The following is a 24,872-nucleotide window of genomic DNA, read 5'->3' as shown; positions in this document are numbered from 1 at the left end:
ACGGAAAGGAGGAAGTAAAAGAATTGTAGTCGTGCTGATCATATGGAAGGAGAAGTGGCCTCTCTGAAAAGGCACCGTGTCAAATAAAAAATATTTGAACCCGGGACAGTGTAGAGAGTAATGGTGTCTGGGGTTTGGGGATCTGGAATTCCCCCTACAGGCCACAACTATTCATTTCTTTAGTTTCCTGCCTTATATGGGCTACAATTTTATTTTCTACTTTCGTTACAGTGGGTGTTTTATGCCAAGCCCCACTGAAGACCCCTTCTGATACCGCGTCACTACACGTTGTCACGGGATGACTGATGACAGTCTGTGGGGTCAATACTTGGGCACGTCTTTGTGATGAATCGATGGAGAGGAGTTGGGGGGGTGCAGTCATCACCGGGACACCAAATGCCCTACTTAGCTGAACGCAGACACCAAGGAGCCCCGGAATGCAGGATTTGCTTGCCTCTTTTCTCCGACAGTCCCCCATATCTGTCTGCTGCCTGTCGTCAGCCAGTCAATCCTTTTCTCATACATTTTCACAGCTTTGGTCAGTTGTTTCTGTAGTTTGGGATAAAAAAAAGGAAATATTTATTTTTTCTTACCTTCACATTTTTGCGTATACAGTGTTCTAAACATTAAATCCAGACAAGACAGCAAATGCCTAATAAAAAATAATCATTCTTTCCATTTCTATAATACTTTTCTCACTACTCCAAGTGCGTTACGTAATGAGTGGGGAGCCACCTCAGCCACCACTAATGTGTAGCATCCACCTGGATGATGCGATGGCAGCCATTTTGTGCCAGCACACTCACCACGCATTAGACGGTGAGAGACGGTTATAGAGACAGGGGATATTTAGGGCCACGGTTTTCAAACTGTGGTATGCATAGCACTGGTGGTACTTCAAGTCATGCCAAGTGGTACTTGTGTGGTCCTTTATTTTCCACGAATCGATGTTGCTAGAATGTTAATATGTTGCATATAATCATATTATTATTAAAATTCTTCTCGTGAGCAAGAAGCTGCCGTCAAATAACCGCGCATATGACTTTTCAGTCGTTTTACCTGTTTATACACCTCGCACTTTTTTAAAACGATCCTTTAATTAGTTTAATATCACTTTAACGTCATAATTATAGTCATTATAGTGACTTTTTCTTCAAAACAACATGGGCGTAAATTAACGATTCATTGACAGTACTTCAGTTTACTGGTCCTCGCGGAGTGGTACTTGTTCAAAAAAAGTTTGGAAACCGTGGAATTAGGGGACCAGAATGACAAGGTGGGCAAATTAGCCAGGACATCGGGTTACACCCTACTTCTTTACAAAGGACGCCCAGGGATTTTTGATGAGCACAAACTATCAGCCCGTCTATTTCATGTGTCATTCAAATGACGGCGCCATTTTAACAGCACAGTGTCCCCGTCACCGGACTGGTGGCATTGGGATCCACACACAGACCACAAGGTAAGCGCCCCCTGCTGGCCTCTTCCAGCAACAACCCAAGCTTTTCCTAGATGGTCTCTCATCCAAGTACCGGCCGAGCCTGAACCTGCTTAGCTTCAGGTGGATGAGTTGTTCTGAACTGCTGGTGGGATGTCTGCTGGCCATATTGTTCTAAATTACTGTAACATGGCTTTCTCAGAGCTTCATTTTAGTTTAATCCTGATGCTCTTGTCATACTTGCCCGGACACCATCAGACCGACACTGCATCTTTATCAAAATTCCTTTTATTTTCTCTTCCCACAACACACTACTCAGTCCTGCACAACAACAAAAATTCTTCAGCCCCAGTCACCTTTCTCCTGGGCCTTCTCTCGCCTTGTCCCTGGGCCACCTCTACTCTCTCTCCAGGAGCTTCGTCCTGCTCCTGCTCCCGACTCCAGCTCATTGATAGGAGGGAGGCGGCCCCTTTTTATAAGTGCCCGGATGGGCTCCAGGTGATCCCCAACACTCCCTAGCCACCCCCCTGTGTGGCGGAAGTGCCGGCTGTGTTCCCGGAAGTCCTCCGGGTGTTCCCATTCTTCTTCCCCCCAGCACTTCCTGGTGTGGCGGAAGTGTTGGGGTTCCGGGTTCCTCAGGCATGGGGGCGCCCCCTGGCGGAGACCACGGGCCCCTACAGGGTTGGGCTTCCAAGCCCTGCACCCATGGCCCCTAATGGAACCAGGGCGGTCGCCCTCTCGTGTTCTGGAGGAGGCCTGAACCCTCCTCCTGTCTTCCTGGGCATCCCGGCTGGGGGTGGCACACTCTGTATATTCAATTAATTATCAATATCATTCATGGTGGCTCCGAAATCCGTACTAACCCTGCCTGCCTTTCTCTGCTGTTCTTTTTCCAGTTTTCTGTGGTGCCAATCTGCGCCCCCACCACCTGATCAAAGCACCGTGATGTCCCTCCATTGATGGATTAAAGTCCACATGACCCTCATCATCAAGTTCTTCCATGTGAACCCTGAATACAATGAGGACTGATTGAGGTCATTGATGTTAGGTAGAATGCCTAGAGGGGGCTGGGTGGTCTTGTGGCCTTGGGACCCCCTGCAGATTTTATTTTTTTCTCCAGTTGTCTGCCGTTTTTTTTTTTTTGTTTTTTGTTTTTTCCGTCCTCCCTGGCCATCGGACCTTACTTTTATTGTATGTTAATCAGTGTTCCCTAATTTTATTTTTTAATTTTTCTCTTTCTTCATCCTGTAAAGCACTTTGAGCTCCATCATTTGTATGAAAATGTGCTCTAGAAATAAATGTTGTTGTTGTTATTGTAAATACAGTACAATGGTTAATGTTTAGACACATTTGTATTTAATGAGCAGATAAGCCGTTAGGGTATCTGCCAAAGTCAGTCAGTCAGTAAGTCAGTCAGTCAGTCAGTCAGTATCCAACCCGCTATATCCTAACACAGGGTCATGGGCCCAGCCAGCACAGGGCGCAAGGCAGGAGCAAACCCTGGGCAGGGGACCAGCCCACCGCAGGGCACACACACACACACACACCAAGCACACACGAGGGACAATTTAGGATCAACAATGCACCTGACCTGCATGTCTTTGGACTGTGGGAGGAACACAGACACGAGGAGAACATGCAAACTCCACGTACATTTCCGTAATGCTTGGTCCTACCTCTTGTAATGTTGTAAGAAGCTACACCCAAATTTAGATTCAATAAACCCCACAGCTCTCCGCTCAGTCCGCAGTGGATGCAGGTTTCCATTGTGTAACAAATTTCCAAAAGCGAGGCGAACGCTTGGCTGTAACCGGACTATACTGTGAGTCGACCTGTAACTTTAGGGCTAAGAAACTTGTCAAATCTGCACGTAGCTGCCACACATTCCAATTCCCCAAACTGGGCAGCTACTGAGTTGGCAAGGTAGGATTTAGCACGAGTGAAACACTTAGACAAAAGAAATTCCACAGTCCAGTGAAGTTTGATTTAAAACAAAAAAAAAAGTTTAGTGAAAATTTAAAAACGAGCACAAATCACAAAAATTCAGGAAAAAGTTACTACACATGCAGAAAAAGAGGCAAAAAATAAAGAGGAGAAGGTTTCTCCTCTGTTTAATTACGAGTGTGGCTTTCTCATGTTCAGGGCAGACTTTAAAACACTCCTTTTAACATATAAAGCCTTAAATGGCCGAGGCCCTGCTTACTTATCTGAACTTATCATTACTTACAAACCTGAGCGTACATTAAGATCTCAAGATGCCAGCCTGCTTAAGATTTCCAGGAGTAATAAAGTAACAGTGGGGGGGGGGGGGTTAGGGGGTTGAGCTTTCAGTTACAGGGCCCTGAAGCTGTGCAATGACCTGCATAATTAATAAAGGAGCTGCCCCTTCTGTCTAAACTTTTACATCAGAAGACTCGTAACTTCAGTTCAGAATACCCTGACTAGAGCTGCTGATTAGCTGTGCATACGGAGCCTCTGCTGTTAGTCAGGAGTACTATATATATACTATAAGTAATATATTTTCACATCTAATATAGTGCATTTCACATCTACCTATCTATCAATCTATCTTGCTATCTAATAGTGCACTTCATATCTATTGTGGTAGTCAGCTGGGGGCTGTGCCCAGTCGCGACACCTGGATGGACCAGGAGAGGTACTGTTCCTCCCCAGGACCACAAGAGGGCAGCCGCCCTGCCTAGTTTGGGGGCCAAGGGGTTTGAGCGTGGAAGCTCAACCCTGTAAGGGCCCATGGCCACCGCCAGGGGGCACCCAGACGGTTGTGAAGCCTTGGACATCAGCGCTTCCGCCACACCTGGAGGTGCTGGTGGTAGGACTACGGAGGACACCCGGAGTGCTTCCGGGTGCTCATGTGGCACTTCCACCACACCAGGAAGTGCCACAGGAAGTCCATCGGAAAGCACCTGGAGCTCGTCTGGGTGGACATAAAAGGGACCGCCTCCCTCCAGTCGGCAGCTCTAGTCGGGAGGAAGAGGCGGTGAAGGACCAAAGAGGGCACAAGATGAGGATGTGTGGTGCAGGGGCACCGTGTGCTGTGTGTGGACATTGTAAATAGTTGGGCGAATAAACGTGTGCTTTTGTAGACATGCAGGTGTCTGTCTGTCTGTCTGTCTGTCTGTGTCTGGGGCTGGCTTCCACACTATCTATCTGTCATATAGTGCCTTTCACATCTACCTATCTATCAATCTATCTTACTATCTAACTGTGCCTTTCCTATATATCTATCTATCATATAGTGCCTTTCACATCTACCTATCAATCTATCTTATTATCTAATTGTGCCTTTCCTATCTATCTATCTATCTATCTATCTATCTATCTATCTATCTATCTATCTATCATATAGTGCCTTTCACATCTACCTATCAATCTATCTTATTATCTAATTGTGCCTTTCCTATCTATCTATCTATCATATAGTGCCTTTCACATCTACCTATCAATCTATCTTATTATCTAATTGTGCCTTTCCTATCTATCTATCTATCATATAGTGCCTTTCACATCTACCTATCTATCAATCTATCTTACTATCTAATTGTGCCTTTCCTATCTATCTATCTATCTATCATATAGTGCCTTTCACATCTACCTATCTATCAATCTTATTATCTAATTGTGGCTTTCCTATCTATCTATCATATAGTGCCTTTCACATCTACCTATCTATCAATCTATCTTACTATCTAATTGTGCCTTTCCTATCTATCTATCTATCTATCTATCTATCTATCTATCTATCTATCTATCTATCTATCTATCTATCTATCTATCATATAGTGCCTTTCACATCTACTTATCAATCTATCTTATTATCTAATTGTGCCTTTCCTATCTATCTATCTATTATAAATCTCTCTCTTCTAACATTTCAGATGTGCTCACATTAAATGCATGTAGTAATAAATTGCATTGTATTTTTCATTCCAACAGAGGGTGTATCACAAACATTTGGAATAACAAAATGCATCACTTCAAATGTTTATGTTGCACCATCTGTTGGAAGGACAAATGTAATACATATGTATCTGTTATATGCTATTTGGTATGGGATTCGTAAAAGCATTGTTAATGTTTGTGTTGCACCTTCTGTTGGAATGACTTGAGACATACAGTAGCAACCGCACACACTCACAGAGAAATTTTCTTTCTTTTTAGTCATTCTGGTATTGGTTCAGGCCATAGTGTGTGTATGTGTGTGTATATCTATGGATCTATTTATATATTTATTATTTAAAGAGCCTTTTTTGAAGAGCCTGATTTCCTCTGGGGACAAGTAAAGTTCATTCTATCTATCTACCTATCTATCTATTATATAGTGCCTTTCACATCTACCTATCTATCAATCTATCTTACTATCTAATTGTGCCTTTCATATCTATCTATCTCTTCTAACATTTCAGATGTTCTCACATACCTGGTAGTTGTAAAGCAGAGGGGGGTCCACATGCACGTTTTTTACTGTTCCATCATGCCACTCAAACTGCATCATTGCCTTCTGAGGAGATTAGAAATCAAAATCAATCAGTAGTTTGTCAGACTTAAACAACCAAGGGAAATGTATATATATATATTGAAATATATAGTAATAAATAAATAAATAATATCAGCAACTAATAATAAAAAAAACATTAGTAACAAGTGTAATAATTGTACTGAATATAAATAAGTTAACAGGGGCAGATCTGTGGACCGGGGGGCAGCACAGAGTTTAGAGTCCGGACCACCAGGGGTGTTGCAGAACCTGGTAGAAGTGCTTCGGATGCCACAGTATGGGACAAAGAGACATTAGGAGGGGAGGGAGTGGGCCTTCACAATGCCTCCCAAAGATGTCTTCAATGGAGGGCAGATAGGCCCCAGTGAGGTCCTCTGCTATGCGCACTGCCCGTTGTACTGTAGGACTTGACAGTCAGAGACCCTGCAGTTTCTAAAGCAGACGGTGATGCAGATAAGATGCTCAAACCTGCTTATTCTAGTTATGAATTGTGGGAGGCCGTAGTTTTCCCTGCAGCATCAGGCACAAAGGAGCTATCAGCCCCAGATGGGCTGCCATCACCTCACACAATTTACTCCCACACTTGCTCTCAATACAGAGTCAAGTCAGAATCGGCAGATTCATCTATCAAGCATCACTCTGGGACGCTGGATGAAAGTTGGAGTACCAGGAAGAACATTCATCAGCCGTGTGTGAAATGCGACACTCTGAACCTTCACATCACACGTGATCTTAACTCTGTGCCACCAGGCCAAGTGACTCACTCCGTGGCATGAATCACTTCTTCATTAAATATGCACAACGATTCTCATTCTCCTCTCCAGCTTTCTGGTTTTATAATCCCGTCTTCAACGTCGACTCATCGAGCCGGAGATATTAAGATGCTGCTCGGTTTCAAACACAACACAACTTGGCACATTGCTGGCAAGCAGATATGAAGGAAAACAACTGGCTGCACCCACCCTAACTTTTAAAATGACATTTTAATGATGAGATAGATTATTAAAAAACATTCAGCCCCAAACCTCCCCGCCCAAGTTACCTCATGTAATGTAGAGGACACCGTTTTCCGAAGAATGGGAACAAAGTCTTCAATTGGCGAGAAAGCATTGGGAGCAAGAATCTGGTACAGGCTTAATTTCTTGGCTGGTGAAAAAGAGCGAATGATTTAGATTTAGTCACTTCAGTAAAGATAAACATTCACTGTCAATACTAACAAGCTCTCAGATCAGAGCACTGCTCGGTCATCAAATCCTAATGTCTCCCTGAGCCGAGTCCCCTTCAGTGGGGCGTTACAATACCCTGCTGGGAAAATCAGTCTGACAAAAAGAGACCCCCAGAGTTCAAACCCCAGCTGCCTCAATGGCTTCCGTGTCACTTTACATTTATGTAGAGATGAGTGGATGAGCTGGAAAACTGGAAGGTGGGCAACCAGGCTGCCTGAAAAACGGGAACCCTCAGGTTGTGGCTTCCCAGTACAGGGGCTTCAGAAAGTCGCCAGACCCCTTCACACTCCGCACACTTTATTGTGTTGTAGATTTGATTTCAAATTGATAAATTTGCCATTTTTGCTCATCAATCTACATTCAATAATCCAGAAAGACAAAGTGAGGACGTGTTTTCAGAAAGCTTGGCAAATTTATTAAAAATCAAGAACTGTACTCTCTCATTCCTAGAAGTGTTCAAGTGCTGCGGCCCTGCAAATTGTGCTCAGGTGACGCCTGTTTGCTTTAATTCTCTTTGAGAAGTTTCTAGAACTTGATTGGAGTCCCACCTGTGACCAACTAAACTGATTGCACAGCATTTTGGAAGGTACACCGTGTACCCGCGTACAGAAAGTCCCAACAATTCACATTGCATGGCAGGACAAAAAACATGAAGCCGTGTTTTCAGAAAGGTTTGCAAATGTATAAAAATCAAAAACTGAACTCCCATTCCTAGAAGTCAGTGTCGTAGCGTAGTGGGGGCGGCAGGGGCGGCCCGCTCCGGGCGGCACTTTTAGGGGGCGGCAAAATTTCACAATAAATAATAATAATATCTTGTAAAAATTTGAACCATACCTAAATAAGGGGGCGGCGGAATTTTCCCCCGCCCTGGGCGGCTGACACCCACGCTACGCTACTTCTAGAAGTATTAAGACCCTTAATTCAGTACTTTGTAGTATGGAGAAAGATGATCCGCTGTGGAAACTCCTAATGGGGCACACCTGGATTTGGTCAGCTGAGTCCATTCTTCCTGGCAGAGCCCCTCAAGCTCCGTTAGATTGGATGGGAAGAGTCTGTGAGCTGCCATCTTCAGGTCTCTCCATGCATGTTCTGTCTGGGGTTTAGGTCTGGGCCACTCAAGGACACCCAGGGACTTGTCTTGGTCATATACTTCGGGTCTTTGTCCTGCTGATAGGTGACCTGACACCCCCGTCTGAGGTGGTGCACACCCTGCAACAGGTTTATCTTCAGGCACCTCTTGGAGTTTGGCTGCATTCATCCTCCCCTCAATTCTGACCAGTCCCCCCCTGTCCCTGCACCCTCCATGGCACGAAGCTGCCACCACCGTATTAACCGTAGGGATGGCAATGAAGAGCAGTGGATCAAGCAGAGTTCTGCCCAGAGAGTTCAATTTTTGTGTCATCAGACCAGGACATCTTTCTCCTCAGCTCAAAAACTTAAATGTCTCCTTCATGTAAGTATTCAGACCCCCTTGCTGTGGCCCTCCAAATCGTACTCAGATGCCTCCTGGTTTGGTTGTAATTCTCCTCGAGATGTTTCTAGAATTTGATTGGGGACCACGTGTGGCAAACTGAATCGTTTAGTGTCCCCTCCGTGTATAGAAGAAGGACCAAAACCCAAGCCATGAAGTCCAAGGAACGCTCTGTAGACCTCCGCAGTCAAACTGTGATGAGGTGTAGATCAGAGCAAGCAGACTTCCAAAGCATTGAATGTTCCCAGGAGCACAGTGGCCTCAAGAAGTTTGGAACCACCAGGACTCTTACAAGAGTTGGCCAGGGGGCCAAAACGAGTAGACGATCAAGAATGGCTGTGGTCGAGGAGTTCACAAAGGAGCCAGTGGTCCCTCTAACAGAGCTGAAGAAGTTCCTGCGCTGAGGTGGGAGAATCTGTTAGAAGGACTGTTACCATTCACTAGGTGTTCGTGGTAAGGTGGTTAGATGGCAAAAAAAGGCACACAACAGTTGAAAGGACTCAGAGAGCTGAGGAGTAAGATGTCCTGGTCTGATGAGACAACAATTGAACTCTCTGGGCAGAACTCTGCTTGAACCACTGCTCGTCAGTGCCATCCCTACGGTGAAGTACGGTGGTGGCAGCTTCGTGAAGGGTGCAGGGACAGGGGGACTGCTCAGAATTGAGGGGATGATAGGATGAATGCAGCCAAACTCCAAGAGGTGCCTGAAGATAAACCTGTTGCAGGGTGCGCACCACCTCAGATGGGGGCGTCAGGTCACCTATCAGCAGGATAAAGACCCGAAGTATATGACCAAGACAAGTCCCTGGGTGTTCTTGAGTGGCTGAGACAAACCCCAGACAAAACACGCATGGAGAGACCTGAAGATGGCAGCTCACAGACTCTTCCTGTCCAATCTAACGGAGCTTGAGGGGCTCTGCCAGGAAGAATGGAATCAACTGACCAAATCCAGGTGTGCAAAGCTCACAGAGACTTAAAACAAGAAGACGCGAAGCTGCAATGGCTGCCAAAGGGGCTTCTACAGAGTACTGAATTCTTCTTTCGGCTGCCCCCATTAGGAGTTTCCACAGCGGATCATCTTTCTCCATACTACAAAGTACTGAATTAAGGGTCTTAATACTTCTAGGAATGGGAGTTCAGTTTTTGATTTTTATACATTTGCAAACCTTTCTGAAAACACGGCTTCATGTTTTTTGTCCTGCCATGCAGTGTGAATTGTTGGGACTTTCTGTACGCGGGTACACGGTGTGCCTTTCTAAATGCTGTGCAATCAATTTAGATGGTCACAGGTGGGACTCCAATCAAGTTCTAGAAACTTCTCAAAGAGAATTAAAGCAAACAGGCGTCACCTGAGCACAATTGTGTTCAGCACTGAACACTTCAAGGAATGTTCTTGATTTTTAATAAATTTGCAAAGCTTTCTGAAAACATGTCCTCACTTGGTCATCATGTGTTATGGAGTGTAGACTGAAGGAGAAAATGGCAAGTTTATGCTTTTCAAATTAAATCTACAACACAATCAAGTGAGCAGAAGGTGAAGGGGGTCTCAATACTTTCTGAAGCCCCTGGTCTGCTGCACATAAAAAATGTTTGCACTTCAGACCCCAGTTTAGCCAGTTATTTTCCCCAGTCCAGGACAGTAATCCCTCCTCTCTGTGTGTGTGTGTGTGTCTCACAATTCTGGATAAATACAAAAGGCTTGATACCACATTAAGAGGCTTGACACAGAGGACTATTTGAACTGAGAAATCAAAATTTCCGAGTTCCGAATAGGAAGTTTCAACTGGAATGTCCCTACAAGTCGGATTTCCTACTCAGAAAGTCAGGAGGGCCTCATTAACCCTGACCTCTTAATTTTGAAGATGGCAGCACCCCGCATCAAGAGTAAGCGATAGCTGTAGTGTTATACTGTTCACTGTTTATTAGCACTTCTGTCTATTTGTGTCTCTGCCCAATTTCTATCTGACGACAGAATGGACGCGCAGAATGCCACGTAATGCTTTGTTATCACCTTGTTCACTAGCGGTCCGCAGCACAACAGGCTTTCCTGCAGACCCTGCGTTGGAATGTTTTACTGGGAGGCGGTCGATTCGGGTGTGACGTCAGTCCCGGCTCAGACATGTGACATCCGAGTTAAGTGGAGCGCAGCACAAGTTCAAACCCCCCTCCCCACAGTGACCCCAGTAAAGCTGCAGTTCTCTATTGTTATACCTTTTAGACCATTAGTCTTCAGCCAATCAGCAGAGGTTTTGGGCAGAAAATTGGGCATCTCTATGGAGAGCGGTCGGTCGTGCATGGGTGGCTTTGGCAGGAAATGAGCAGGAGGTAGTTTGGCCACTTCATCAGAAATCTGAAATGCAGAAAGGGGAGAAAAAAGATAAGAACTCGAATGACCAGCCAAACTAAAATGAAGAAGGGCCTCACACTGCACAAGGTGTACAGAAGGTGTGATGTGAGCTGCCTTCTTCAGGTGTGAAAATGGCTATCACCATTACCTCTTGCATAATGCTGATCAGCGTGTCTCCCAGCAGTCCCTGCCGCATCTCTTTAATCGTCCTCAGCACTTCCTCGCTTCTCTGCAGTTCTCTCTGCAGGTGGTGGATGTCACAGCTGTAGTAATTGGGATCCTGAGTCATTGTGACACGAAAAAAGAGCAGATCATTAGTGGGCTTCAAGCACCGGGATGGTTTTTAAGCTCCTCTAATGCTGCTACTCTGAGAAAGGCCCCGTCTTTAATAAACTGGCCTACTAATAATAAATAGATCAAAGCAGGTACAACATCAAAAGCTACTAAGGTGGTCCTAGAGCCTGCCTCAGCAGGTCCATGGCAGCCTTCATCCACACCTGCCAAAGAAGAAGAATCATTCAGAAACCCAGGAGAGAGAGAGAGAATATGTGAAAGGAGATAGATAGATAGATAGATAGATAGATAGATAGATAGATAGATAGATAGATAGATAGATAGATAGATAGATAGATAGATAGATAGATAGATAGATAGATAGATAGATAGATAGATAGATAGATAGATAGATAGATAGAGAGAAGGGCACTATATAATAGATAGATAGATAGATAGATAGATAGATAGATAGATAGATAGATAGATAGATAGATAGATAGATAGATAGATAGATAGATAGATAGATAGATAGATAGATAGATAGATAGATAGATAGATAGAGAAGGGCACTATATAATAGATAGATAGATAGATAGATAGATAGATAGATAGATAGATAGATAGATAGATAGATAGATAGATAGATAGATAGATAGATAGATAGATAGATAGATAGAGAAGGGCACTATATAATAGATAGATAGATAGATAGATAGATAGATAGATAGATAGATAGATAGATAGATAGATAGATAGATAGATAGATAGATAGATAGATAGATAGATAGAGAAGGGCACTATATAATAGATAGATAGATAGATAGATAGATAGATAGATAGATAGATAGATAGATAGATAGATAGATAGATAGATAGATAGATAGATAGATAGATAGAGAAGGGCACTATATAATAGATAGATAGATAGATAGATAGATAGATAGATAGATAGATAGATAGATAGATAGATAGATAGATAGATAGAGAAGGGCACTATATAATAGATAGATAGATAGATAGATAGATAGATAGATAGATAGATAGATAGATAGATAGATAGATAGATAGATAGAGAAGGGCACTATATAATAGATAGATAGATAGATAGATAGATAGATAGATAGATAGATAGATAGATAGATAGATAGATAGATAGATAGATAGATAGAGAAGGGCACTATATAATAGATAGATAGATAGATAGATAGATAGATAGATAGATAGATAGATAGATAGATAGATAGATAGATAGATAGATAGATAGATAGATAGATAGAGAAGGGCACTATATAATAGATAGATAGATAGATAGATAGATAGATAGATAGATAGATAGATAGATAGATAGATAGAGAAGGGCACTATATAATAGATAGATAGATAGATAGATAGATAGATAGATAGATAGATAGATAGATAGATAGATAGATAGATAGAGAAAGGCACTATATAATAGATAGATAGATAGATAGATAGATAGATAGATAGATAGATAGATAGATAGATAGATAGATAGATAGAGAAGGGCACTATATAATAGATAGATAGATAGATAGATAGATAGATAGATAGATAGATAGATAGATAGATAGATAGATAGATAGATAGATAGAGAAGGGCACTATATAATAGATAGATAGATAGATAGATAGATAGATAGATAGATAGATAGATAGATAGATAGATAGATAGATAGATAGATAGATAGATAGATAGAGAAGGGCACTATATAATAGATAGATAGATAGATAGATAGATAGATAGATAGATAGATAGATAGATAGATAGATAGATAGATAGATAGATAGATAGATAGAGAAGGGCACTATATAATAGATAGATAGATAGATAGATAGATAGATAGATAGATAGATAGATAGATAGATAGATAGATAGATAGATAGATAGATAGAGAAGGGCACTATATAATAGATAGATAGATAGATAGATAGATAGATAGATAGATAGATAGATAGATAGATAGAACTTTACTTGTCCCCAGAGGAAATCAGGCTCTTCACAGAGGCTCTTTAAATAATAAATATATAAATAGATCCATAGATATACACACACATACACACACTATGGCCTGAACCAATACCAGAATGACTAAAAAGAAAGAAAATTTCTCTTTGTGTGCGTCCAGCTGCTACCGTATGTCTCAAGTCATTCCAACAGAAGGTGCAACACAAACATTTACAATGCTTTGGCAAATCCCATGCCAAATAGCATATAACAGATACATATGCATTACGTTTGTCATTCCAACAGATGGTGCAACATAAACATTTGAAGTGATGCATTTTGTTATTCCAAATGTTTGTGATACACCCTCTGTTGGAATGACAAATGCAATGCAATTTATTACTACATGCTTTTCAGAGTACATTCCGACACATAGTGTACTGCAAACATTTATGCTGAGGCCTATGTTGGTTATTTTGATTTCAACCTGCCTTAGATGGGTAGCACAGCTCATATCTTTATAATCTGAGTATTTATTGAAAAAGAACAAAAAAACAAAAAAAGTGCAAAAATAGATGGCAAAAATATACTGTACCAAATAAGTCAATTGAAAACAAATAACTCTCAATATGAAATCCAATAGCGATTCCAAGGGCAAAAGCAAGAAAAAACAAATAAACCAGAAAATAAAAAGACAATCAAAACGGACGATAACCTCCTACAACACTCAATGACCCCCTGCTGAGACCCTCTCTGTGTCTCAGTGCAGGCCCAGATGGAGGTCACAGCAGTAAGTGGTGTCAGAGAGGCCCCAACTCTTGGGGTTTCACCTACATAACACTTGGGATGGATCGACATTTAATGATACAGTACATAAATGTAAAATCATAAATAAGCAATGCAGAAATTACATAAAAAGAAGAAAAATTATAATTCAAAATTAACAAAAAAAAAAAGACAATAAAACAATGCATAAATGCTAGAGTTTCATTAATTGGCGGGCATTGACCATACACGGATGCTCACGGAGTCCCGAATGAAGCACTTGACCTGCATTGTAAGGGAGCGTCAGTTACGGCACTACAACCATGTGGCACGATTACCCGAGGGTGATCCAGCTGACAGGACCATCATTGTTGAGGACCCGAGTGGCTGGACCAGGCCAAGGGGATGCCCACGTAACACCTGGCTGTGGCAGATAGAGGGTCATCTCTGTAGGGTGGGACTGTACCACATGTCTACCTGGGGAGTTGCCAACCAGGATCCCGAGCTGTTTCGTTGTGTGGTTGGTGCAGCAAGTGCTGTACCAGTGCCACCTGACCTGACCTGACCTGACTGATTCACCATACAGAGTGTGAACCAGGTGAAGCATAAAATGACACAACTGGTGCTGGGAACCTTTGGAGAAAAGCATTTCAAGAACATGACAAGAAACAAGTAGTGACAAAGAGTCAGAAGAGTAAGTAGGGCCACATAAAATAAAACCCACGCAAAAACCCACATGCAGACTTTTAATAAAACAACACAAATATGTGAACGCAGTCTCGGACAAGTTGGCTTGGTTGGAGTCACACAGAGAGTTAGTGGTGGGGTTTGAGCCGATGGCTTGTGCTCCACCACTACACCACAATGCCTGTCATGGATATGCTAAAGAAGACAGCAGATACACACACACACACACACACACACACACACACACACACACACACACACACACACACTGGACTGTAAACCCATCCTTACCCCGTCCTTATCGCTGAGCATCTCTGGACTCCTCCTTTCCATTTTGCACATCTGGCTTAGAGAGACATTGCAGTGAAAACGGCCACCCATGACTTCTGCAAGCTTCTTGACGACGTGCTGAGAGGAGACAGAAACAGCAGTTAACTTCAGGATGGCCGCATTTGATGCGCTTGTCAAATTTGTTTAGTTTCTGTATATTCATTTTATTCCATCTGAAGTCCTAAGGTGAGCAGAAGGCCATTTTTACTGGAGTGACCATCGCGTAGCAACTCCCAATGCATGACATGACCGATGCAGACACACAGTCACACTCAGGCCATTTATCATTAACCATCAATGCACAGATCCTGCAGCAATAAGCTCTCTAGAAAGGCTCTCGTTTTCATCCAGCCATTTTCCGAACTTGCTTATCCATGGAAACCGGAGCTGATCCCAGTAAGTAAAGGGTGCAAGGCAGGGAACAATCCCTGGACTGGACTGTGGTATAGCGAGTCCACAGTTCTTGCTAGAAAATCCCAGTTTTAAATAGATAATCGCCACACTCGCGGCTTATAGAGAGGGTGTGGTAATGTGGCCGGAGCAGTTCCCGAAGGCTTTGTGAGGCTGGCGTTTCAAGCTTAAGTGTACAGGTGAGGAGTCATCCGCATCTGTAATTGATGCCGGGCACTGCTAATCGCCACACCTGAGCCACGTCCCCATTATAAATAGTAGGAGCGCAGGTGGGGATGGGAAAAGGGAAAGGAAAAAAGAAAAAATGAACGGAGGTTAAGGGAGAAGAAGGCGACAAGAAGCAGGAAGGAGAAAGTTGGTGTGTGAGCGAGCGAAGGCAACTGAGCAGTGAGCCCTAGTGGGGTGTTTGGCTGGCAGGCACCCGGGGCAGTCTTAGTGGTCGCTCCCGCTAAGCGTTTAGTGAGGAGCAGGAGTGACCGGAAGGAGGATGACTCGCCACAGAAGACAGCGGGAGTCGGGAGGCTTGGGAGGTGGATGCTCCAGCGTGAGCGCCCTGGCAGCTGTGGAACCCAAGTCTCGGTCTGGGGATAGCTGAACGAAGTCAGGGATTGAGAAGCCAGAAGACAGAGAAGGTCAGCTGCAGGTAGGGAGACTCCCCTGGTGCAAAGCCTGGATGGGAGGAAGCAGGGGAGTCGCCAGTAGAAAGAAAGCACCTGGCTTTGTGTCTTAAAAGGTCTGCTTCCAGCCATTGTTTGTAACTTCATTTTTATGGATTTATTTAAAGGATTTCAACCTCCACCTTTTCATTGGTTTTATTGGATTATTTATTTATTTGAACACTTTGTTTTGACTGTTTTTAAATAAAAGCTAGTCAAGAAAAGCTAGTCAAGTCTAATATATTCTATTCTACTCAAGTCTAGTCTTGTCTAGTCTAGTCTAGTCTAATATATGCCAATATATTCTAGTCGAGTCTAATATATTCTGTTCTATTCTAGTCGAGTCTAATATATTCTATTCTATTCGAGTCTAGTCTAATATATGCTAATATATTCTAGTCGAGTCTAATATATTCTGTTCTATTCCAGTCAAGTCTAATATATTCTATTCTATTCTAGCCTAATATATTCTAGTGTAGTCTAATATATTCTATTCTAGTCTAGTCTAATATATTCTATTCTAGTCTAGTCTAATATATTCTATTCTAGTCTAGTCTAATATATTCTAGTCTAGTCTAGTCTAATATATTCTAGTCTAGCCTAATATATTCTGTTCTAGTCTAGTCTAGTCTAATATATTCTGTTCTATTCTAGCCTAATATATTCTATTCTAGTCTAGTCTAATATATTCTATTCTAGTCTAGTCTAATATATTCTATTCTAGTCTAGTCTAGTCTAGTCTAATATATTCTGTTCTATTCCAGTCTTGTCTAATATATTCTGTTCTATTCTAGCCTAATATATTCTAGTGTAGTCTAATATATTCTATTCTAGTCTAATATATTCTATTCTAGTCTAGTCTAATATATTCTAGTCTAGTCTAGTCTAATATATTCTAGTCTAGCCTAATATATTCTGTTCTAGTCTAGTCTAGTCTAATATATTCTGTTCTATTCTAGCCTAATATATTCTATTCTAGTCTAGTCTAATATATTCTATTCTAGTCTAGTCTAATATATTCTATTCTAGTCTAGTCTAATATATTCTATTCTAGTCTAGTCTAGTCTAGTCTAGTCTAATATATTCTGTTCTATTCCAGTCTTGTCTAATATATTCTGTTCTATTCTAGCCTAATATATTCTAGTCTAGTCTAATATATTCTATTCTAGTCTAGTGTAATATATTCTAGTCTAGCCTAATATATTCTGTTCTAGTCTAGTCTAGTCTAATATATTCTGTTCTATTCTAGCCTAATATATTCTATTCTAGTCTAGTCTAATATATTCTATTCTAGTCTAGTCTAATATATTCTGTTCTATTCTAGCCTAATATATTCTATTCTAGTCTAGTCTAATATATTCTATTCTATTCTAGTCTAATATATTCTATTCTAGTCTAGTCTAGTCTAGTCAAGTCTAATATATTCTGTTCTATTCCAGTCTTGTCTAATATATTCTGTTCTATTCTAGCCTAATATATTCTAGTGTAGTCTAATATATTCTATTCTAGTCTAGTGTAATATATTCTAGTCTAGTCTAATATATTCTGTTCTATTCCAGTCCAGTCTAATATATTCTATTCTAGTCTAGTCTAATATATTCTATTCTAGTCTAGTCTAATATATTCTGTTCTATTCTAGTCTAGCCTAATATATTCTATTCTAGTCTAGTCTCATCTAATCTAATCTAAGGCAGAGGAGAAGGTCATGTGCTGTTAATAATTCACTTCAAGTGAATAGGGGGGTGCGCTGCAGCGTGGGGTTTGTGTAAATGGCCGATTTATTGGTTTACAGTAACAGCTGTATTCCAGTCATACATTTTGTTTCTGTTGGTGTGCTCCGTACTTATTGCGTGGCTAGTAGTGTTGGTCACTTGCACTCCATGTCATCGATTCATTTTTTTCTTTTTCCTGCCACTCTAGGTTTTGGCAGCTCATATTATAATCTCTGATTCAACTAGATGACTTGGTAGTTGATTTGTTGAAGACGTTCACTTTGAAACAGATTAAGCGATTGACTATTTACTGTATTTACTGGTAACTACTGAAAATGTGAGATGTAATGAGAACTATTCATCTTAACATTTGTAATCCTCATGCAGTGACCACCATATCTGCTACACATGTTCACCTGGGAGATGCTGCCATGAACTTCAGAGTCTGACATCACAGTTGGCAGTACACACAATCCTCCTCAAATGCTTTCTGTTATTTTCAACATCCAAATGTATCCAATCACCAGTAACCTAGCAGTCACACTGACCCTTCCCCCCCCCCCCCCAAACACTCCATCTTTGCTTGATTGCCCCAGGAAGTGAACTGCAATGAGGCACTTACTTCAGTAACAGAGCTGCTGCAGTCAAAGGCCACAGTGTGAACAGAAAGCGCCTTCCTTCCCAGCATGCACTGTTCAATGTAGTCAAACAAGACATGTGTGCTCTGATCAGGGCTGGGGACAGAAAAACAACACACTAGAAGAAGCTCTTTTAACACATTCCATTTTTTATCTGTATACCATACTAAATACGTCACATTTCTATGCTGTCACGTGTGTGTGTCAGAGGAGCAAACTACGTAATACCACTTTGGGACGAGAAAGGGCGCTGTTGCTAACGGTATTGTCTCTTTTCCCCTCCACAGTGCCGAGAAGATGCGCAGTGAGGGTAACTGATCCTGACAAGCTCCGCCCCTTCCCATCCAGACAGTATCAAACCAGACGTCCCCAGAAGATGGTGTCACATTTTGGACTTGAGGTACCGTTGGTCCAGACCCACTCTACTGACAGAGCCCCCCTTAGAGTTTAACTCCCGGTGAAGTGGATTGCCTGTTTTTGTTCTTAACGCCATCGTGCGCCTTTTTATATCTAAGTTTTCTGCACCATTCTGTCCCATAAGCCTTCGACTGGAGAAGCAACCGGGCAGCAGTTGTGGTCTGCAGCGTCTCTTCAATCTCGGCCACTGTTGCTTGTGACTCCTTCGAGAGTTCTCAGGGGTCCGGTGGTGGCCTCCCTCACTTGTCTTCTTCAGTTTTAGTGGGCGGCCCGCTCCAGCAGATTTACACCTGTGCCACACTCTCTTGATTTCTTCATGTTTGATGGTGACTGGTGACTTGGAGATTTTCTTGTCTCCGTCCCCTGACTTGAATGTTTCACCGAGTTCCTCGGTGTGCTCCTTTGTCTTCATTGTGTGGGTTAGGCCAACATACTGACTAATGACAAGCTGAACCTTCCACACAAGATGCGTCGATACCATAAGGAACTGAAGCCCCTGGACTACAAGGGACCTCTACAGCCATTGGGCTGCACCAGTGATGATTTGGGGATGTCACTTTAATGCAATGATTATGTAATCAGTGATTTTTTTTTTTTGTTTTACATTTGTAATTAATGTTGACCACTGCATTCAGTTTGACATTTAAGAGCGTCAAAAAAGCCAAATTAAATCCGCTGTGATTCAGTTTTGTATAAAAATTAAAGGTGAAGGCTTTTAAGATGGGGAACACTCTTTAGAGGCCCTGTAGTAAGGTGATCCTTAGGGTCTTGTACAAGTGGGTGACAGGAGTCAGTGAGACAGGACTGGAACAGACAGGACAGGCTGTTGTTTAGAAGTAACTGAGACGTAATGAGCTTATCTTCAGTTAATCTTAAGAATTTGGGACCCTGCATGGCAAAAATTAAAGGCATAAACAAGTTCTAAAAATAAGCAATGAACCAGCGTTGGTAGAATTTCCATCAGATGACCCGCACAGCACACTTAAGTGATTTTACTGCAAACCAGTCATCCAGACTTTATTTATACGCCAAACACCAATGAGCTTTACAAGTTCTGATCTGTGTGTTCAACTACAACCCCAAATCAGAAAAAAGGTGGGATGGTATGGAAAATGCAAATACAACAAAAGTGCAGTGATTCTTAAATGTAATTAGACTGCAGACAGTATGAACAGAAGATATTTCATGTCTGCTTTGTCTGCTCAACTTCATTTGCTTTTTTGTCTTCTTCTTTCGGCTGCTCCTGTTAGGGGTTGTCACAGCGGATCATCTTCTTCCGTATCTTTCCATCCTCTTCATCTCGTTCTGTCACATCCATCACCTGCATGTCCTCTCTCACCACATCCATAAACCTTCTCTTAGGCCTTCATCTTCTCCTCTTACCTGGCAGCTCTATCCTTAGTACCCTTCACCCAATATATCCAGTAGATGTCCAAACCAATACAATCTCTCCTCTCTGACTTTGTCTCCCAACTGTCCAACCTGAGCTGACCCTCTAATGTCCTCATTTCTAATCCTGTCCATCCTCATCACACCCAATGCAAATCTTAACATCTTTAACTCTGTCACCTCCTGCTCTGTCTCCAGCCCATATAACACAGTTGGTCTCACTACCGTCCTGTAGACCTTCCCATTCACTCTTACTGGTACCCGTCTGTCACAAATCACTCCTGACACTCTTCTCCACCCTCTCCACCCTTCCTGCACTCTCTTTTTCACTTCTCTTCCACAATTCCCATTACTCTGTACTGTTGATCCCAAGTATTTAAACTCATCCACCTTCACCAACTCTACTCCCTCATCCTCACCATTCCACTGACCTCCCTCTCATTCACACACATGTATTCCGTCTTGGTGGTCCTACTGACCTTCATTCCTCTCCCCTCTAGAGCAGATCTCCACCTCTCCAGGGTCTCCACAACCTGCTCCCTACTATCACTACAGATCACAATGTCATCAGCAGACATCACAGTCCATGGGGTCTCCTACCTGTCCATCACCATTGTAAATAAGAAAGGGCTCAGAGCCGATCCCTGATGTAATCCCACCTCCACCTTGAAACTTCATTTCATTTGCAAATAAACATCAATTCCTGCATTTTAGGCCTGCAACATGTTCTAAAAAGAGTCGGGACGGTAAAGCATTGACCCCTTTGCAACACCGCCCTTCCTTCTCACAACACCTGAAAAATGTTTTGGCACTGAGGAGACCAAGAGCTGAAGCGTTTCAGGTGTTATGTCATCCCATTCTTCCTGCAAACACATCTTATGGTGTGCAACAGCACAGGATCGTGGTCATTATCGCATTTTTGGTTTCAAAGTTCTCCATACATTCTCCATTGAGGACAGGTGAGGACCCTGTAGCTGGACCATCTTTCTTCCGGCAGCACTCAGGTCCCAGTTTGAGGTGGCCCATCCGGGTAGGCGCATGGAATGTCTGGTCAGAATTTTTTTTTATTTGCATTTTCCATACCTTTCCAAGTTTTTCTGATTTCGGGTGGTAGATCAAAGGAAGCTTAAGGTAATTTGGGAGGTCTCAGGTTTAGTCTGAATTGACAGCCTTGTGATTTAAAAGCCAGCCAGCGCTTTAGCAACCATTATGAGAAAGTCCCAGCATACTCAAAGTAGACACCTGTTCAGACTAACATGACCCCCCCAGAAAAAAGGAGGACAAATTACAAAGATAAAAAAATAAGTAAAGTAACACCAGCGCTGTTCCTGTCTCACGACTGGTAGCTCAAACAAGCCATTCTGATTACCTGCCCCCCAAGATGACAACCAATGAGTTCAAGTCCCTCACAAGCAGTATCTTCTTCAGTGCGTGCAGCAGATTGCAGCCTCCGCTCGGCTCAAGAGCCTGAATCCACATGCGAACTTCATGGAGGCTGAAGGAGACAAGAAACACATCGTCAGTACTGCCTGAAGTCGAAATGGCTCGGCCACGGAAAGGTGTCTTCTCTTTGACCTCAGGCAGGTGTGACAACATTAAAGCCGCTCGTGATCCGCGAGGATTTATTTGGGTGTGGGTGTGAAGGCACGTGAAGTACACGAGTTAAACTCAAAAATATGCAAATATTTGTGATGTGTGAGGTGAGGTGTGACCTGTAGGGGGCGTTGCAGCACCTCAAGCCTGCAGACACAAATTCACAACGCAGTCCCGGGTGCTTATTTAAGACCTCCGCCGGGTTTCACAACAAGCAATACGTTTCTCCTCCTTCTACACCTCCTACGTAATCTCAGCCACCTCCTCCCGATTCTCTGACCACCCAGAGGACAGAGGCGGCCCCTTTTATGCCGGACCCAGCCTGGTGTCAAGGAGGATGCGCTCCCAGGTCAGATGGAAGCCCCTAAAAGTAGGGGCAGTCATGCCCAGTAGCATTTGATGTCGGCGCCCAAACAGGACCGCAACTCCCAGCATGCCCTACAGGCAAATGAATGCACATACTGGCCCAGGAACGCTGCCATCCAGTGTGTTGGGAGGAGCATGTACTCTTTGAAGGCAGACCCCCCACCCCCAAACACACTACCACCACTTTTTCTTACGGGGTTTATCTTGGCCAGGGTGTCAGCCTATCCATGCTGTCCATTACAGACAGTGCTCTCCCCTCGACTTTCTCGTATACTCAGATATGGGGATGAATATTTGAGGAGTAAACCACAAGACAATGATTACACTTTTATATTATGTGCATTAAAGAACCATCAACAACAAATCAAATCCATCCATCCATCCATTATCCAACCCACTATATTCTAATTACAGGGTCACAGGGGTCTGCTGGAGCCATCAAATTAATAATATATTGAACAATTATTATAAAAGTAAAGTTGAATAAATCGGACTCTGCAGCTGCATGAATAAAAGGTAATGTTAGCGGAAATAGCTGAAAAGTTGACAGAAATCGACGTTTTGTATCTAATACTTGTATGTAAAATGTAGTTGACCTAAGTAAGAGCGTACCCAAGTTATCATTGTGTTTACATACTGTAACAGTAGGGGGCGCTAGTGCTCCCTTGAACCTTCAGGTACCACTCCAAACACCAGGTAAAAATCCAATTATTATTTATTTTATAATAATAATGTGCACAAAGCACCCTCCACTTCACGCTACTCATACAAATCAATAATCAAAATAATAATCACCAATCCTCCTCTCCCAGACGCGTTGCCACCCTTCCACCCAGCTCAGCTCACTCGTCTGGGCTTTCCCAGAGTCCTTTATAGTCCCTGACCCGGAAGTGGTTCCATCCCAACAATCCATAAGTCCTCATCACTTCCAGGTCAGATTAAAAGTCCTTTTCTTCAACCCGGAAGCATGTCGTTCCTTCCGGTCATGTGATCATGACGCACTTCTGGGTTATAGGGCACGTAGCACTCTGTAAGCCTCCCTACAGCGGCTCCTAGTGGTCCCCATGGTATTGAGCAGGGTTGTTTATAAAAACTACAATGTCCATAATGCCCTGCTGGAATTTGGGGAACTTCCATGCTGCTGGGAGGACTCCATCTAGTGGCCTGGAGGTATGGACCGGAATATTTGGCCGGCCATCCCTCACAATACAGACACACATGGGCATAGACAGAAATCCAAAAATGATATTTTCGGACTCAGGGAGGTCTAAAACAGCGAGATTCATCAAAATCTTTTTTTTTTTTTTTTTTTTTTTTTATTAATTTAATTGTAATCATTCTGTACAAATAGATCAATTTTTACAAAAAATAGGATTGAAAACAAATCAAACCCCACCCCTGAGAAGGAGAGCATGACCAAAGGAGTAATACTTAAGGCTTGTAAACATGCCTAAATTGTTGAGTTTAATAGGGCAATAAAGATAAATGGAGAAGGAAAAGAAATGCGGAGATAATTCTTATTGTAAAATATTATTGATTAGATCCTGCCAGGTTTTGAAAAAGTTCTGTACAGGTCCTCTAACTGAGAATTTGATTTTTTCCAATTTCAAATAATATGTTTGTGTGTGTCCTGCGGTGGGTTGGCACCCTGCTCAGGATTGGTTCCTGCCTTGTGCCCTGTGTTGGCTGGGATTGGCTCCAGCAGACCCATGTGACCCTGTGTTCGGATTCAGCGGGTTGGAAAATGGATGGATGGATGTATATAACATCGGTTTCCCACTGACTTATCAGAGGAGAGTTAGGATTCTTCCAATTTAACAAAATCAGTCTGCGTGCCAAAAGTGTAGTGAATGCAATCACAGTTTGCTTGTCCTTCTCCATTTCAAATCGATCTGGAAGAACACCAAACACAGCTATTAATGGGTTAGGAGGGATTGGGACACCAAGGCCGTCTGAAAGGCACTTAAAAATTTTGGTCCAAAATGTTGTTAGTTTGGTGCACGCCCAAAACATGTGACCCAGTGAGGCAGGAGCTTGGTTGCAGCGTTCGCAGGTTGGATCTTGCCCTGGAAACATTTTGGACAGTTTTAAGCGAGACAGATGAGCTCGATATATAATTTTGAGTTGAATAATTCTATGCTTTGCGCATATGGAGCTCAAGTGAATTCTCTGCATTGCTACCTTCCACTCCTTTTCTGATATATTAATTAAGAGATCTTTTTCCCATTGTCCTCTTGGATCTTTGAAAGGAAGGGACTCTAATAAAATTTTATATATTGCAGAAATGGTGTCTAAGTCCTCGAAGTTGAGCAGTATTTTTTCCAGCATGGTGGAGTATACAAGATGAGAAAAATCGGGCAGGTTCTGTTTAACAAAGTTTCTAATTTGAAGATAGTGAAAAAAATGTGTAGCTGGAAGGTTAAATTTGGAATGTAATTGTTCAAAGGATGCAAAGATATTGTCTATATAAAGATCTCTGAGCAATTTAATCCCAAATCTTTTCCAGATATTAAAAACTCTATGTTTGTGAGGGTTGAAAGACGTGGTTCTCTTGCAGGGGTGCCACAGATAGATTTTCCATCTTAAATTGCTTTCTAAGTTGGTTCCATGTTCTGAGTGAGTGAAGCACAATTGGGTTATTAGTATATTTGCGATAACTTGCATTTATT

General features: G+C 42.4%; 2 protein-coding genes across 2 annotated transcripts in view; one reads left to right on the top strand and one right to left on the bottom strand.

Moving 5' to 3' along the window:
- The window catches only part of vwa3a (von Willebrand factor A domain containing 3A), a 117,244-nt gene that overhangs the window by 52,966 nt on the left and 39,406 nt on the right, over positions 1 to 24,872 (bottom strand). The window contains exons 9-16 of the mRNA XM_028814182.2: positions 21,614 to 21,739; positions 18,423 to 18,534; positions 14,983 to 15,099; positions 11,147 to 11,278; positions 10,863 to 11,001; positions 6,997 to 7,100; positions 5,877 to 5,957; positions 455 to 549 (exon numbers count right to left, since the gene is read on the bottom strand). Of these exons, the coding sequence (XP_028670015.2) occupies positions 455 to 549; positions 5,877 to 5,957; positions 6,997 to 7,100; positions 10,863 to 11,001; positions 11,147 to 11,278; positions 14,983 to 15,099; positions 18,423 to 18,534; positions 21,614 to 21,739 (906 nt within the window). The remainder of the gene's footprint in view (positions 1 to 454; positions 550 to 5,876; positions 5,958 to 6,996; positions 7,101 to 10,862; positions 11,002 to 11,146; positions 11,279 to 14,982; positions 15,100 to 18,422; positions 18,535 to 21,613; positions 21,740 to 24,872) is intronic.
- The window catches only part of LOC127529603 (uncharacterized), a 200,894-nt gene that overhangs the window by 171,567 nt on the left and 4,455 nt on the right, over positions 1 to 24,872 (top strand). The gene's annotated exons all lie outside the window — the stretch shown is intronic.

This window comes from Erpetoichthys calabaricus, chromosome 11 (assembly GCF_900747795.2).
Source record: "Erpetoichthys calabaricus chromosome 11, fErpCal1.3, whole genome shotgun sequence".
In the NCBI taxonomy this organism is placed as follows: domain Eukaryota; kingdom Metazoa; phylum Chordata; class Cladistia; order Polypteriformes; family Polypteridae; genus Erpetoichthys; species Erpetoichthys calabaricus.
The sequence above is the reverse complement of the archived record's forward strand: the minus strand, read 5'-3'. Positions and strand labels throughout refer to the sequence as shown.